The 18,183-nt window shown below is 41.8% G+C and overlaps 1 protein-coding gene across 1 annotated transcript in view; it reads left to right on the top strand.

Annotated features, from left to right (window-relative positions):
• The window catches only part of DNAH9 (dynein axonemal heavy chain 9), a 397,093-nt gene that overhangs the window by 100,846 nt on the left and 278,064 nt on the right, over positions 1 to 18,183 (top strand). The window contains exons 23-24 of the mRNA XM_045293291.1: positions 1,495 to 1,734; positions 2,088 to 2,315. Coding sequence (XP_045149226.1) covers positions 1,495 to 1,734; positions 2,088 to 2,315 — 468 coding nt within the window. The remainder of the gene's footprint in view (positions 1 to 1,494; positions 1,735 to 2,087; positions 2,316 to 18,183) is intronic.

Below are 18,183 nucleotides of genomic sequence, written 5' to 3'. Positions count from 1 at the left end.
TTCACCCTACTCAGTCGCCAACTAGCCCTCCCTCAGCAACCTCTGCTTTTCTGCCAGGTTCTGTGATTCATTGTGATAGTCACCCAGAACTCAATGACAATATTCACCAGCACAGGGTTTATTAGAGAAAGTAACAGATTACAATCCAGGTGAGAAATGCTCAGGATGCAGTTGTTCAGTCGGGACAATTTCTCTGCCCTACCCACAGGCAGGCCTCTCTGACCCTCAGCTTCTTGGCTGGACCTCTTGTCTGCTCAAGCAAAGTTACAATGCTCCTTGAAGACTGCCAGTAAATATCTAGAGGACATGCAACTCCGTTATACATTTCATCCCAAAGATGCTCAGCTCCCCCAATTTAGTGCCCAAAGGCACCCCACTCCACATGGCTCCTGTCCTAGGACACTCAGCTTTGGTTGCTTTAAGATCATAGTGGGCAAGCAAATATGTACCACAGTTAATCACCACAGGCTCAATGAACTTTTCTACTTGGGTCACATGAGGTGCCCGAGGAATAAAGAGGAGCACAGCCCAGAACAAGCCAAAAACTGTACATGGGTCTTGTTGAGATTCTCAGTAAATAACTACTCAGTTACTTTCCCAAGCACAGGAAAGATGCTGCCTCTGGGAAGTAAAAGCCCAGTGATTTCTATGGATATTTCTAGAATTTACTTGTTCTCAATCAAATTTGCACATTTTCCAAGAACAGAAACTGTGTTGTAACAACTTCCACTTCCAACCATTTCGATTTCTTAGCTTGCTTGGTCGATGTTGGGGGAAGAAGGAGGAAATGGGACTGTATCACTGTTTTAGACCGGGTTCTCAAAAAAACAACAACCAGGGCATTAATAATTTTATATATATTTAGATAGATAGATAGATAGATAGATAGATAGATAGATAGATAGATAGATAACATAAGAAATAAACAGTTAATTAATCTATAAAGAAGTACAAATGGCTCAGTGCAACTCACTTCTGTGAGACAGCTAGTACACCAGCAGTCCTTCAAGTCTTGAGGTCCGCGGGGTAGTCCTCCGTGGTGCAATTCAGGCTGTCCAGCCATAGTCAGCAAATAGCAAGCAGGCCACCAACAGTCAGCCAGATGACAGGGTCCAACAGTCCCCAGCTCAAGAGATGTACCTTCCAGTAGCACGGTGAAGCAAGACTTGAAGGAACCCCAAGTTATAGCAACACAGTCCACGGGTTAGATGTCCCACAGGGAGTGTAGCTTGCAAATTGAGGCACAGAACATGCAAGGCAACCGCACACTGGTCTGATGATCAAAGATCAAGAGAGGAGGCGAGACTCACCGAGCCATTTATCTCTCTGCCCTTCAACTACTCTCACATGTGTTCATTGGCCATGTTGGCACAACAAACCTACCTATCACAGTCACCCTTGTGATTTTATCCTGGGCTCATGCTAGCTGATTGGTGGGCTGGCTGGAGACCCTCTTAGTCATGGTTACCTACCCAATGCCTCTTGGTGCCACAGGTGGCCCTGACCTGTACGCAAATCTGGTGGACAACAGAGGTGGGCATTGCATTTGCCAGGCTGGAAGAAGGCTATGAGAGTGCCATGAAGGATTACTACAAGAAGCAGGTGACCCAGCTCAAGACACTCATTACTATGCTGATTGGTCAACTCTCCAAGGGGGACCGGCAGAAGATTATGACCATATGCACCATTGACGTGCATGCCCGGGATGTGGTGGCCAAGATGATTGCCCAGAAGGTGGGTTCCAAACACCCAGGGGGTCCTTCTTTATGAGCAGACATATCATGCATACTGGAGTTAGGGAAAAGCTCACATGTAGTCTCAGTAGGCGTCTTCAGAGTCTACATGGCACCAGCCAGAGAACTTGAGGAGGCTCTTGATGGCCACTCCCACCTTTTAAAACCTCCAGTGAACTGTGCCATTAGAGCAGCTCCTGCTTTCTATGCTCTGGTGGGCAGGGGGTGCTGTGCTCCTGGTGGCAGACCGCAGCCAAATCATTCAGAGCCACAAGTGTCGTGTGGTCAAGGAACCAACTATGAACACCTGTTTAGCACTGCATTTCACCAACAATCTCTGAACTTCCTCTACAGGTGGACAATGCCCAGGCCTTCCTCTGGCTGTCCCAGCTGCGACACCGGTGGGATGATGAGGCCAAACACTGCTTTGCCAATATTTGTGATGCCCAGTTTCTATATTCCTATGAATACTTGGGAAATACCCCTCGCCTGGTGATCACTCCTCTGACAGACAGGTGGGTACCAATGTCTGCACTAATGGAGAACCTCACTACTGCCTGGTTCAGGCCATCCAGTGGCCACGTAAGGTCAAGTGGCCACCACTTGCAATACCACTAAGCTATGGGAAGGCTGGCACTTCGCATAGCAGATGTAAAATCACTTGGAACCCTGGAGGGCAGAGCTCTTCTGTACTTCTCCAAGGAGGGTTTCAGAGGAGCACCACCCCCACCCCCCAGAACAAACCACTGAGCCATGATGTTGGAGCAATGGCTGGGTAGTATCTTAAAGCAATGATGGAGCTGGGTGATGCTGTCAGGTAAACATTGGACTTCCACCCACAAGGTTAGTGGTTCTAACCCAGCAACTGCTCCATTAGAGAAAGAGGAGATTATTTGCTCACAGAAATATTTACAGCCTCAGAAACCCTTAGAAAAGAGGTTCTCAACCTGTGGGTTGTGACCCCTTTGGGGGTTGAACGACCCTTTCACAGGGGTCACCCGATTCATAACAGTGGGAAAATTACAACTATGAAGTAGCAATGAAAATAATTTTATGGTTGGGGGTCACCACAACATAAGGAACTGTGCTAAAGGGTCCTGGCATTAGGAAGGTTGAGAACCACTGCCTTAGAGGGTCACTGTGAGTTGTAATAGACTTGATAGTAATGGGTATCCTATAGCAGTTTCTTTCCCATTACACACAAGGTGGTTCTAACACTAGTACCTGTCAACTATTTGACCACGAGTAATTGACCTCTATAATTCTTGATTTCCTCTTCTGGGCAATGGTGACAGTAATTTAATCCTCACATGATGTTTTTGGTAAAGATTGAAAGCAATGATATTTGTAGTTTAGTATACAAGACATGCTCAGTAAATGATCTCTGTTATTTTTATCAACCAAGTGATTAAATCCATTGTAATATTTATACAACAATAGAAATAAGATAATTCCTTTCAGTCGGGGATTAAAAATTTTAGGGAAACATTTCTGTATGATTCATAATAATTCTTTCATGAATGCATTCGCGGCAGACACTAAACTAGTTACAGAGAATACAACAATGAACAAAACACTTCCTTTCCTTCAAGTACAATTCTAGTGAGTCCAATAAGACATAGAAATAAAAATTAAGTAGCATAAGAAAAAGGGCAAGGTCATAAAGATCCCAGTAGTGTTGTGGAATAGCTAACAGGGTATTGTAGCAATTGCACATAAATAAATGTGTGTGTTACTTTTTCTATGGCAAAGATATATAGAACTTTAAAATGAGCTCATTAAAGTGATCTAACCACTTACTGCCACTGAGTCAATTCCAATTCCTAGCAACCCCAGGAGACAGAATAGAACTGCTCCTTATGGTTTCCAAGACTGTAAATCTTTGCAGAAGAAAACAGCCTCACCTTTCTCCTGCAGCCTGGGCGGTAGATTCGAACTGTTAACTTTTCAGTTAGTAGCCCAATGCTTACACACTGTGCCACCAGGGGTCCTTTCAAATGGTCTAGGGTCCTGATAAGCATTACTGGTAACTGGACTACTGTGCGTTGGAAATGGAGATGGAAAAACTCAAGAGAGATTCCTGGAAGATAGAATCAACCCTTTGGGCATTGGGAGAAGTTTTTGTTATCTGCAGTTGATTCCATGACTTATTCACAGGCACCCCATACACAGCACAACAGAAGTCTGCCCAGTCCTGTAGCCTCTGTTTGCTCAGCTGCGAGTTGGATTGTTGTGATCCAAAGGGTTTTTAGTGGCTGGTTTGGGGAAGGAAATCACCTGATGATTATAGTTGCTGCCAATACAGCTGTGACAAGTTGAAATCACAGAAGTGTGATCGATATACGCAACAAGAAACCTCGTGGAATTTGGTTGACTTAGAGGTTTAGGGCCATAGTTTCATTGGACATCTCATTTAATTGGTCCAGAGAATTGCTTGCTTCCATTCTACCTCCTAGCTTGTCGCATAATGTGTAGGGTTTTGACAACCTGCAAGTGGCCATCCAAGGCATGTCAACTGGCTGCCATTTGCCTGGAGCACCATAGGGCAAATGAGAATCACGAATAAGAGGAAGATGTGGAATGTGTGGCTAACAGCCTCCACGGCCAGTTGCCTCTTTGTCAAGTCACAAGAACCGCATGATGCCTGGCAATCGTTACCAAACAGGTTGGTCACAGATTCTGCAGAAATATCCTGATCCAAAGGGGAGAAAATGAAGAGTAGAATTTGCAATTCTTATGAGATCCTGTCATTCTGGAGCCATACAGCCTCAGTGAACCTCTGAAACTGTTGCCTGAGATCACCTTTAAACCTTAAACTGACAACACCTTCTGAAGACGTCTTAAAACTAAGCAATAGTTTAGCCTGCCTAGTGGAAAACGTCAGCCTTGGGGATGGTGCTCTTTTAAAAATTATCATTATGGGATCCAATTGAAAACACCAACTCAAACGATTAGACAGAAACCAGGGGACAGTGGATTGTAACGGGGGAGAAGCAGCTCTGCAAAGGAGGGGAGGAGTGGTCCCAGAACTCCAGGACGACCATCGATGTCACCGAGTTGTCTGTGTAGAAATGGCCGAATCGGTGTGCTTTTTCTCCTGTCTTCTCCACAACTAGAACAAAATAACATTTTTAAATGTTAGCAAAGCAGCAAAAGGATGAAAACTGTGTTTTGTGAAGACTGATCTGAGACAGCAGAACGAGGACAGAGAAGGACATGGCCCATTGAGAAGTAGCATTTCAGTCTTGCTGGGATTTCTGTTAAGAACTCATGTGCTTTTCTTATCATTTCACTGAACACTAGATCTTTTCTTCTCCAATAGAGGAGCATGTCCAAAAAGACTGGTGTACCCTAAATAAATAGCCCGTGGACAGCGAATTGTGAAATTTAAAATATCCAAATGGAATCAATGTGATATTTGACTTAATTATCTCTCTGCCGGTTTTAATCTGGGGATATTACCTGGATTGAGGTCAACCCTCAGCTGTTTTTCTAAATAGCATTTAGAAAGATGAGACTTTCTACTCCCATAGCCATTTACAGTCTCAGAAACGCACAGGGGTAGTTCTGGTCTGTTCTACTGGGCGGTTATGAGGCAAGATGGACTAGATGACAGTGAGTTTGGTTTCCGAGTTAAATTTTAACCACTGTGCTCATGAGCTGAATGGGAACATGGGAAATCTAAAGTAGTTGAAAGTCGCAATACCATTTGTAGGTTAAGACTTCTTGGTTTATTTCCCCTCATCCCCCACTCCCCCCGATTTCTTTACTTGATTTTCCACAGTCTGGAATGGTTTCTCCCCATAGTCAAACTCAAACTGTTTCACATTTACTGTTAAATCGCTATCGTGAGACCTTGTAGAACCCATATTGATGAAAACATGTTGGATTGCATTGAATTCCACTCATGCTGACCCTATGTTGTACTGAGTAGTAGTGATCCATGGGGTTTCTTTGATTGTAGTCACCAAGACTTTCTTCACGGCCCTTCCGGGTGGGTTTGAACCTCCAATCTGTAGGTTAGTAGTCAAGTGCAGACCGTTTGTACCACCCAGGAACTTTAAAGCCTTCAGCAAACCAATAATCCACTACCATTGAGTCAATTCCAATTCAATGACCCTATAGGGCAGAGTAGAACTTCTTCTTAGAGTTTCGAAAGTTATAAATCCTTATAGAAGCAGTATCTCTTTGTAGGATGCTCTAATTCCAACTGTCCTAACTCCTCCTTGTTTACCCTGCAGGCAAATCAACTTCCTATTTGCACTTTGCGTTTGTTCCAACTGAGACCCTTTACCAGTCATCGCCTCTTCCTGGAGTGTTTGTCTCCAGGTTCTTTGCTCCACTGGCACCAGGCACCTGATCGTTTAGTTCTGCTCCCCATTCTAAGAGGCCCTGCTCTGACCCTCTATCTGAGACAACCTCCTGGGTCTCTCGTCCTCACATAACCCTAAAACTCGCATGTCCGACTATTTATCTCCTTTCTAACACTTACCACATTCTGAAATAGTTTGCTCCCTAGTTATCTGCAGTCTCCCTTATCATAGAAGCTCCTTGAGATCAGAGACTTTGTCTCATTTGTTGTTTTATGTCCTTGGCTCCTAGTAATTGTAGAATTAGCAAGCATTGAATGAATCTGTGTTGACTGAACACTGAAGCCCAGAGTGTAAAAACAAACAAGCTAGAGGAGAAGGGTAGTTCAGGGGAGGGATATAGTCAGGATTCTTTGCCTTGACTCTCAAGATGATGGAGAAGCTTACTTCGCCCTTTTGGTCTTCACCGGGGAGCCACGTCTTCTGCACGCCCAGCTAATGATAATGAACAGGTAATGCACAGGTCAAGCCTGTTGACAAAGAGGTACATATAGTCTCTCTTATGCTAGGAGAGTACAGACAGCAGCAAATCTGGGTTTTGTGCAGTCTTGCATTTTTCTCAGAGGGACTCATTCATTTTGAGATGAGTAAAGAATTTTCCCACTTCAGGTTGCATTCAGTGTATCTCCTCAGGTATTTTTGTTATGATGACAATTCTCAGCAAGACATCTTCCATCAGCAGGGTGGAACTCTATTCTGTTCTGGAGTCCCCAGATTAACACAAATGGTTAACACGCAGAGCTGCTAACAGAGGGCTGCAGATATCAATCCACTTTTAGGTACTCAGAAGAAAGGTCTGGCAATTTTCTTCTGATGAAGTAGTCATTGGAGATACTAGGGTGCACTTCTTGGCTCTGGCACACATGGGTTTGCCAGGAGTCAGAATCACCTGCTGGCACAGGGACTGCTCTTCAGTTTTGTAATGAGTCTTTCTTCCTGCCTTGGAGTATGAGTTCGGACTGTGGATCAGTTAATAATTCTTTGGAACCATTTTACATTTGAGCTATTTCATTAATGTCTGCCTCCTACTCCATTCTCTATATTCTGCCATAGCATTGGCTTTGACTAGCTCATGGCTCTAACCCAGGGGGCCTAGCACTATGTTCAGTCTATACCTCTGCAAAAACTCTTTAAAGGAATATGATCAATGATTTCTGAGGCTCCAGATGTGTATGCATCTTTCCTGTACCGATGGGAATACTTATTTCCTTTCCACTGATATATCAGTTGCTACCATTCTGACAGATAGGAAAATACAAGTCTATTCTGTTTTCTGGGTTTTCACACCTGCCTAGAAGTTGAAGAAGATTATTACCTCTTTTGAATTTAGAGATCTCTAGTAGGCTAATGCTGAATGCCTGACAGAGAAAAAAGGGTAAAGTTTTGACAGTGAATTCTTTCTAAAATAGGGATTTATCACCTCTTCTGTGAAATGATGCAAATAGGAACTTGAAAGGAAGATTTGCTGCAAATAATGACAAACACTATATAGACCTTGACCTTGTTTTTCACATTGGATGATTTTCTAGTATGCAGTTAAGTATTTATATGGCAAATTCCATTTTCTGATTGACTTCGATTATCTCAACAACAAAAAATGTTTTACTCCGAAAAAAATTGCCCTCAACAAGGAATCACATTTTAAAGAGCATTCAGCCTTTTCTGGTGTGTAGCCTAAGTACATTTAATTCTCTCCTGCCAGAGGAATTAATCAAATGGACAATTGATCCATACAACCTTTGCACATTCATTAAAAGCACACCCGTGTTACCGTACATCCGACTGATTATGCCTATTTCTTTGGAATTTCCCACTACTGGGATGAGACGTGACTCTATAAGTAGATAAAACGGCTTGGCCATTCTCACAGGAGTTTGGCACAACCCTCAGTTGAAGAACTAAATGGAAATGCTTTATCAGGCTGAACAAAAGCAATTCACATTAAGTCATTTCTTAACCTTTGAATGATCCCCGCCCCCTTGCTCTCTCCCTTCACCTTCACACACAAGCTCCCCTTTCTGCCCTGCACTGTGTTTAAGTGCTGCTTTAATCAACTGCTTATCAATTTTGAGTACCTCTTAATTTATCAGGGCCTACTGCAGGTAGGTAAGTTAGAATTGATGCAAGAGTGTCTGAAGGTGATTTACTGGACAAGGACACAGCTAGCAAATGCTGTATACTTTCTTTGAAGTTTTTCTATAAAGTTCTTATTGTTAGACAACTTAGAAAGCTTAGTACTCTGTTATTGAAAGCCACCCGGAGGCAATCATTGTTACTATTTAGTATGTTTCCTTCTATGTGCAGATTTTCACAAATTGAGATTATGTACTATATATAAAATACCACAGTCTACTTTGTTTTACTTAACCTTATATCATGTGTATTTTCTCTAAATGTTATTAAATGACAGTCTGTATACAAGTGTCCCGTAGTTTATTTTGTATAACCTATTATAGGGTATTTAAATAATATCCAAGGTTTTACTATTTAAAATAAAACAGTCACAAACTGAATTATTATGGAAACTTTTTTTTAACCATGTTTCTTATTATTTTTCTGGGATAGTTTCCAAGAAGTAGAATAGATGATCTCTGCTTTCAAATTGTTCTTGAGAGAACTGTTTCTTTCATTTTCACTAACAGTTTATGGGAGTATTTATCTCTTAAGATCACATCAACATTAAGTATTATCATTAGAAATATTACTAATTTTATAAGTCAAAAAGGCTTTTCATTTGCATACAGATGCCCTAGATTGCTGACAAGCTTGAACATGTTTACATGTTTTTATTCCTATTTGGATGGTTTGCTATTTGTATTTCTTCTTGAATGATTTGCCACTGTCATTGGCCATGTTTTCAATGGCATATATTTTATTGCTTGTATATTCTGAAAGCCCTTGCTCATTTAACTCACTGCCACGGAGTTGTTGCCAACACGTAGAGACCCAAGAGAACTGAGTAGAACTGCCCCTGTGGGTTTTGGAGGTTGTAACTGCTTGCAGGAGTAGAAAGCCTGCTCTTTCTCACTCAGAGCGACTGGTGGTTTTGAACTGCTGACCTTGCAGATAGCAGCTCAGTGTGTAGCTACTATGCCATCAGGGCTCCTGTGGCGCATTTAAAGATCAATTTAATATTCACCTATTTTTTTTTACTTTATTTGTTTATCTTATTGTACTTTTTACTTTTACCTTTGCATCTTGGGAAAGAGGAAACTTTTGCCTATTGATTCAAGTGAGTGTTTTCATCAAAACATTTTTTTATTATTACCATGGACAGAAACCCAGCTGTAACATAAACACAAAAAAGGACTCGTTATCGTAACATACCTAGAACATTAATCTAGCTGTTGCAGTGTACCCATCTCAGGAAGCCTATATCGGACTATTGGGGGAGGGTGTGTGTGGGGTGTGTGTGTGTGTGTGTGTGTGTGTGATGTCCTTGAGTTAGTTCAACCCATAGAACACAGTGTTTGACAGAATGAAACATTGTCTGGTCCTCTGCCATCCTCACAGTTGTTAGGTTAGAGCCCACTGGTGCAGCCATTGTACTAATTCCATCTAAATAACAAGCTTCCTCTGTTACTTTACCAAGCGCGATGTCCTTTTCTAGGGACTGGCTTCTCACGACAACGTCCAAAGTATGCCTTGCCATTCTTGTTTCTAAGGAGGAGGCTCACGTGGACTCTCTCGTAGTATGGCTTTGTTTCCGTCTGCAGGGTGACGGCTTTCTTCCCAGGTTTTCTTCGTCTGGCTGGAAAACTGGTGTCCATGCTCACACCTTCTGATTTCGGATCCTCTCCTCCACGGTGACATATCCTAGAGTTTGCAAAGGAACTCTGATTGGTCTTGTTAGATCAGGTGCCCACCTGTGAACCACTTGCTGTGGTGAATAAGAGTCAGTACTTTGGTCGTGTGGGCCTTGTACCCATCCCTGAGCGGGAAAGAGATACTATGAGTGACAATCCCCATTAGAATACAAGGTAGAGAGGGGTGATGACTTTCTGAATCATGATGTCCAAAATAAGAAAAAACCACAGCATCTATGACTCCCCTCTCCCATCGTGTAGATTCTGAAATGTATGGACTCTATAGAACAGTGTAGAACTGCTCCCTAGGGTTTCTGAGGTTTGAAGTCATTACTGTAGCAGGCAGTCTGGTCTTTCTCCCACAGAGTAACTGGGAGAGTCACTGTGGGTAGGGGGTGGGGATATATATATATATTTGAGAGAGAATTCATCTGTTTCTAAATTAGCATTTTCCCTCATTAGTTTGCATGGCTTCTCTACAATATTCACAGTTTTTGTGTGGGGTCTATTCATGTTTTATTGTGAATTGGGTAGACATTTGCAGAAGATATCCATTTTCCTTCAACAATTCATATCCCCTTTTATCATATCATTGATTGTAGTTCCCACAATAGAACATCACTTACCCTACCCTTCCCTGTGTTATTTCCAATCCTCTTTCTTTTCTAACCCTTTTGAACAGGCGTCCTCAAACTATGGTCCGTGGGCCACATGCAGCCCGCTGAGGACATTTATCCAGCCCTCCGGGTGTGTTTGCCCCGTTTGGTTTTTTACTTCGAAGTAAGATATGTGCAGTGTGCATAGGAATTTGTTCATAGTTTTTTTTTTAACTATAGTCTGGCCCTCCAACAGGTCTGAGGGACAGTGAACTGGTTCCTTGTTTAAGAAGTTTGAGGACCCCTGCCTTTTGAATTTTGTCTGTGGGTAGATGTTGCCCTTTTGATCTCAAATATTGATTTTTCTAAGGAATGTATATCTCCTTAATGTTATTTACTCTAGGAGACCTGTCTATTGCTTAACTGAATATTGAACCATCAGAGTGAATTCCATTCTTAGGCCTAAGCAGTGACTAAGGGCAATAGTCTTTGGGTTTCCACTATTCTCTATCCAACCTGTAATCCCGTTTTTGGTTTTTTTAAATGTTTTTTTAAATTTATTCCAAATTTTCCCCACTCTATATGAGCTCTTGTCTCCATGACCCTGAAATCAGAAGAACTAAAAGGTGCCTGGCTATCATCTTCAAAGTCTATCAGTCCATCTCCCAGCTAACCTGTCTTGTCCTATCGGTATGCCAATACATTTATGTCACACTAGTCAAGGACTGTAATTTCATCCTGAGTTATAATGTTTGGGGACATAGTTCTACATCATCTATCTTCATTTAACATTTTTTAGCTGTTCTGGTTATTCAGAAATCATTAGAGTTTGATTGGTGTGCTGGAATACTTTCAATTTAGTTTTGAAAGACCAGTCATCTTTATAATATGTAGTATAATTCTATTTACTGAAATCTTAGAGTTTGTATCTCTGAAAAGCTCATACATATCTTAATATAGGTTTTGAGTATTTCTTACTGTTCTGTTTAGATCTTTTTAATTTTTGCTATGTTTTTATTCTATCTTTCCTAAAACAACATTATTGAAGTTGTTTAGGATCATTAAACTTACAAATTTCAAATGTAAAAGTCAATGATTTTAAGTAATTTTTCTGAGTGATGTAACCACTATCATAAATAATCTTTAGAACATTTTCATCCTGCTTGTTAAAAAAAAAAATGGCTTTGGGGGCATAGTCTGACCTTCTCTGACTTTGCAAGGGGGAAGGAGACTCAAACTCGTTAGCCAATTCCTACAAGGCTGAGGTCAGACATGCCTCCATTCTCTAGCCTTCTTACCAAGTCTGATGTTTGTGTGGGCCATTTGTCTACTGAAGTAATTATTTCCATGCATCTTTTGATTTTCATTACTTTCCTTTCCTCAAGACAGGTAGAGAGCGAGAGTTGTACCTTAGATGACTGCCCACAAGATTTTAATGCCCTCGTCACTACCCATCAAAGCAGGATGTAGGAGATTGTCTTTGTCTATGCTATGCCACTTGGCCTTGGTACCCATGAGACTAAGGTCTTGATCCCCTAGTCCCAGTGACTCACTCTTTTAGGTGTTTGGTTATGTAGAAAGCATTTCAATAGTTTGGCCCCTGTATACTGCACCCCATTCATGGATATATTTGCAGCAAAGATAATTACTGATGTACAAATATCCTCTGTCAAACATATATATATATATATATATATATATATTTACGGGTATATGCCTACTCTAGCTTCCACACGTTTTCAGCCTGCAGGTCACAGTTATTGCAGGACTCTCTCGCCTTTAACTCAGTCCCCCAGGTGTCCTCCCCTGCCTCCCTCGCATCATGATTAGTGCAGGCAAACAGAAAGAGGAGCACTCGATCAAGCAGTAGAAGGAGTAAATCTGAGAATTGAGGCACTTTATGCTGATGTCTGAAACTTTTCAAAACTTAAAATTTAAAATGCTGTAACCGAGATACATTCATTTTAGATTATTGCTAAGGAAATTCTGTGTCTATGTAAGGTCATTTCTCATGTTGCATTTATAATTTATTAAGCTCCTTGGTCTTTGTCATATGTATAACAATTGATAACTATGTGTCTCAAATTCTATGTGTCTCTATGAGGGGACTTTAAGAAGTTCAGGTAAAATGGAATTAAAAGACAAAAAACATAAATATGAACTTTATTCCTTAGCACAAACTCCATCAAGGTCAAGATCATTTTATAAGCAATGATACCAGCCATTTAGATCATCCCCAGAGAACTAAATTTCCTTGGAATTTAACAATGTATTTTTATACTCTTAACTGAAGAAAAAGGAGGAGTAACCTTTGAAGATTTCTTAAGATCAAGAAACGAAGCCAGAAGGAACCAAATCAGGACTGTTAGATGGATGCCTAATCATTTCCAGTGAAAATTCTCTCAAAATTCCCCTTATTTAATGAAATGAATGAGCAGAAATATTGTTGTGGTGGAGAAAAACTCTCTGGTAATCCTTTCCTGCATGTTTTTCTTCAAAATATTTCTTTGACTAATTTTATCAAGACACTCTTATAATAAGCAAGTAGCATCCTTCTTTGGCTCTCCAGAAAGTCCGCAAACAAACTACCTTGAGCTTCATACACACACAGAAGAGCGGTTTCCGTGACCTCTGCGCTTCCTCAGCCTGCATTCTCTCTGGACCACATCCACCGCTTGACCTCACCATGGGCTGTTGTCTTCAGGGTTGTACTGGCAAAGCTCGTGGAAGAAATGCTTCAGGATCTTGATCCTATTTGTTCAAAATATGTATGGAAAGCTCGGCTGTTGTCTGCAGCTGATCTAGGTGCATCAGTTGTGGCTCCCATAGGATGAAAGATTTCCTCAGCTTTCTTTTATCAAGAATTGTGTAAGATTGTTCAAGACTCGTGTAAGATGGACCAGTTGAGATGTCTATGGGGTTGGCTGTTTTAGCCTATTACTCCTCTGTCCTCTTCAATTAGGGTGTAAAAGCTGAATTGTTCCTTCACAACCTGATGCTGCAGGTTTCGTACCCAAGGAGCCTTTGGTTTGTAAATTGCCTATTCTTTGGAGCACTGTCGCCAGAAACGTTTAGCACAACAGCGTCGAGCCCCCATCCTTTGCCCCGGCGTTACCGTGCATTTGATGTTTGTTTGTGCTCCAGTTTTAGCAGAAGTCATGGTGCCCTAACCCTTCTCACTGCCTCAAATGGATTCTGTTCAGATAATGGTATAAGAAATTAGTACAAGTTTATTTTGGTTTAAAAATATATATAGAAATCCAGTCATAGTTTCCTCATAAAATGCCTTTTCCATGAACTTTTTGAAGACTCTTTGTATAGGCTATGAAGATTATTTTGCATCCAACTTTCTCAAATGTCACTTTCTTACCTCTCTAGCCCATCAGTTATTTTTCTTCTCACCCCCATAGAGCAGAAACATTTGTAAAGCAACAAAGTCCTCATCGGCATTAAAGGAGTAACCAAGGCGGCCCTCCAGCTCAATTCTGTGCACTCCTGGGTGTGGTTGACACCAAATCTGGCTCCATGGTCAGACCCACCATTTAATGCATATGCATCGAGACCTCCTGAATCTCAGCGGTAGAGGGGACCTCTGTCCTTTAACTAAGGCTTTGCTGATGGCTTCTTTGACCTTGGCTTAAAGTAGCATAACCGATGGAAAACCTATCATTTTAATTGTTAAAATTACTTAGATTTTTGGTCTACCTTCTGTTTAATCAATTATCTTCTAATTTGAATTAATGATAAAGGTATTGGACATCAGGGAGCAGAATCCTGGACATGTCTCTAGAATCCTCCTTGTGGGTATATAGTGTTGCAATTACATTCAGTTCTTAGTTATGGTTATAAAATGATGCAGTAGGAAAAATCTTAGAATGGCATGCAATGACTCTTGCCCATATGTAACTTCCTCTCCTGTGAGTGTGGTTGGCAAATGTGAACAGGATCATGCCAGTGATTATGGTTTGTTATTAGGAAATTATCAGGGTAGGCTAATATAATCATGTTGTTGCTGTTCAAAGTGTTTCAGAGTAAATGTTTGACACATAGTCATTCATGTAACAAAGAAGAACTAGCCCATAAGGTTGTAATTTTTAAGCCATGGGGAGTTGCTGTAGGGTAGGCATTGAGTTAACCTCAAGGTTGACAGTTCAAACCCACCAGTCACTCCCTGGGAGAAGGATGAGGCTCGCTACCTCCATAAAGATTGACAGTATCAGAATCCTTATATTGGGTCATTAGGAGTTGGCGTCAACTCTGCGGCAGAGGGTTGTGGTTTGTTTGTTTGTTTGTTTTGCTTCTGGAGTCTTTATGAGAGCAGATCACCAAGGATTTGTACCCATAAACTGCTGCAGGGCTCCTTACCAACAACCCTTCCATTAGCTGCCAAGCACTTTATCAGGCTCCTTGATATAATCATACGGGCCCTGAGAAGTGGAGCTTCTGTTCAGCTGAAGACAGAACGGGAAGCCACAGAGTTGTGACAGAAAGAATTGACCATGCTATTACTGGCTTTGAAAATGGAGGGGCCCATATGGAAGAACCAGACAGTGGTCTTTAGGGGATGAGGGAACCCCTGACGAGCAGCCAGTAATGAATTGGGAACCTCAGTCCTATAACTGCAAGGAATTGAAACCTGCTAACAACTTAAATGAGCTTGGGAGTCAATTATTCCCTCAAAGTGTCCAGAGAGGAACCTGGCCCAGCTATCTTGAGTTTACCCTTGAGACCCTAAGTAGAGAACAGACCTGGACATGTGACCTCCAGACATAATAAGTGAGAGTGGTTTTGTACCATGAAATGTGTGGTAATCGTTATACAGCAGTAGAAAACTAATACAAACCAACTGAGATTTAACCTAACTCCACAATTATCCAGACCACAATCCTGCAATAGCCACAAGCTAGTTTTAGCTGAATTCAAGATACAATATCCTTGATCTTTCCTGTATTTGACAGTTGAATAACTGTATCAAAAAGAAAGAAAAGGTACATTTCAAATACTCATTACTTTGAAAGATAATACCTTGAAAGTAGATAGATTGTCTATAGGCTTTCTACCTTTCAAGGTATTTTTATATCTGTTGTCTCATCTTATCCTCAGAGCCCGGCAAAGCAGATAAAAATGAAGCCTAAGTGATTTTTCGCAAGGAAAGCAAGACCTGTCTTAGTTTGGTATTTTGAAAGCTTTACAAACACTTAGAACTGGCCCCGCGTAGAAGAGGTAGCTTCCCACAACAATAAGCTGTGCTTTGTTGGAAGAAAAGGCTGCACATTCACATTTCAAGAATTGAATGGAAGAGAGGACAGGGTCAAACACACCTCATCTCTGAGCTCTCTCCCAGTTCTAAAGAGTCCATGTGCCCAACATGGCACCGCACTAAGCTGATCCACCCCCTCATGGGGCAAGTTGTTCAGTTAAGAATTCATAAGGGATCCCTTGCCATTTTTGCAATTACCATTGTTTTTGAAGCCGCAAATATATCTAAATTCCTTTGGACAACAAAAATACAATGTGATGGATTCCACTGGAGATTTATTTGTTCATGTGAGACACAAAGAAAGTTTACTAATTTAATCGAGTCTCACAGACACTGTGTAGTGGAAGCCTGATTTGGACCCATGTCCGTCTGACTGCAGAGCCCATGCTTTAAACCACTGTACCATGCATGAGTTCATTGTCCCCCACAAGGGAGCAGGAGCAGGTGGCAGGGGTTGCCATGGTGGTTGAAGAGATGAACACTCCCACAAGATCACAGAGGGAGTCCTAGAGCAGAGGGGTGGCCCAGAGGACGACAAGATCCTGCTGGCTCAGTGACTATGATGGCCATGCTACCTATGGAGAGAGAAGTGCTACTTACTGCCTTTTTTCATGTTCTGGACTAAATCCCTATTGGCCCTCTCTTAGTTATTAGAATTCATCAGAAAGACCACTTTCCCTCCTCGAGGAAAAGTGTAAAATAAGAGGATTGGGTGCACAGATGTCATTTCGGCTCTAGAGTTCTATTAGTATAGTAAAAATAGTAATGTCTGACATTTTCCTTCTAACTGCTGCTTCTGGAGAGACTGAGGCTCAACAGATGCTCAAAGGACACGTACACTCAGCAGCGTTTCCTACTCTGGCTTCCCAGGATCTCTTTTGAGGAGTATCACATTTTATGATAACTTTATTGTTGTAAATCATTGCTTCTGAATCCCCAAATTTCTTGAGAGCCCTGTAGCACCGGAGAGAAGAATCCTATGACTGCCCACCTACCTACCAACAGAAGCAGCAGCAATGAAACAGACACGGGTTAGAGGAGTTAGGGAGGAGAATTTGTTGGCAGCAGAATTCAGCTGGTCCAGACAGCCACCTTTTCTCCTGGGAGGTGCAGTGCTGCAGCAGGCTCTGAGTAGTTTTAGAAGGCTTTGGGTAATCTAGGAACCTGGTGGTATAGTGGTTAAGGCAGCTGGTTTCTAACTGACAGGTGGCGAGCTACTTGCTGCATGTCAGAAAGATGTGGTAGACTGCTTCCATGAAGATTTCTACCCTTGGAGAGCCTATAGCATTGTACTCTGTCCTGTTGGGCTGCTATGAGTCTGAATGCACTGACAGCAATGGAGACTTGGGTACTAGTTTGCAGTCACCTTCCTAGAACCCAGGAAGACAGGTACTCCAGGGCTCCAGGCTGTACATAGACATCTGTGGAGATCTGGTTTGGCAGGCCTGGGGGAGGATGGGGGACATGTTGCCATATGATTATCTATCAAACCTAGCCCCCCACCCGCACTCTTCTCTAATTTGAGCCATATGACCAGGCATTCAAATGCATGTATGCTTAGCTGACAGGGAAATTGAGGCAGCTCTATGAGCCCATCTTACCTTTGGCCAAAGGCTACCCAAACCCTGCTGATAAGCTTAGTCAACTCACTCTATCTCACAGGAAAAATGGAGACGGCAATTCCCTACACCTGTCTTCTCTGCCTTGGGCACCTGCTTCTCTGGGTTTCCCTTTTCAAAAGTTAAAATAGACAGAAGATTTCACCCTCCAATAAAGAAGGGAACTCCACTATGGCTCTGTCCAGAACCAGTTTAGTTCTAAGCCTAGTAGAGTGAGTGAAGTCCCGGTTAACTCAGGCTCTCTACCCCACGTTAGACAGCAGGTACACTTAGAAACAAAGAGAATTCATTCTGAGGGTTCCCTGAGAAGGCTCTCTGCCTCTGGCTTGTAAATTGAGAGCCTGTGTACTAACTTACTCTTAATCAGTATTAAAAACTTCTTAGGCCAATGACATATTTTTAAACAACTTTCTTGCAGTATAATTTACATGCCTTACACTTATTAAAAATCTACAACTCAATGACTTTTACTAAATTTATCCAATTGTGCACCCACCAACACAATCCAGTTTTACAGCATTTTCATCACTCCCTTTGCCAGATAATCACTACTCCCACCTCTAGCCCAAGGCAACCACTGATCTGCTGTCTGTTTGTCTTTTGAGGATATTCCATATAAAGGGGAGGATACAGCACACAATCTTTTGCATTGTGTGCTGTATCATCCCCTGCTGCTTTGAGGGGCTCAATTTGGGACTGCTAATCACAAGGTAATCAGTTCAAACCCACCAGTCATTCCATGGGAGAAAGTTGAAATTGCCTGCTCTTGTAAAGATGGACAGTCTTAGTGAACAGTCTT

This window comes from Echinops telfairi, unplaced genomic scaffold (assembly GCF_000313985.2).
Source record: "Echinops telfairi isolate 266 unplaced genomic scaffold, ASM31398v2 ScPeMD7_2010;HRSCAF=2546, whole genome shotgun sequence".
NCBI classification, from domain to species: Eukaryota; Metazoa; Chordata; class Mammalia; order Afrosoricida; family Tenrecidae; genus Echinops; species Echinops telfairi.
This window is presented reverse-complemented; position numbering and strand designations above follow the sequence as displayed.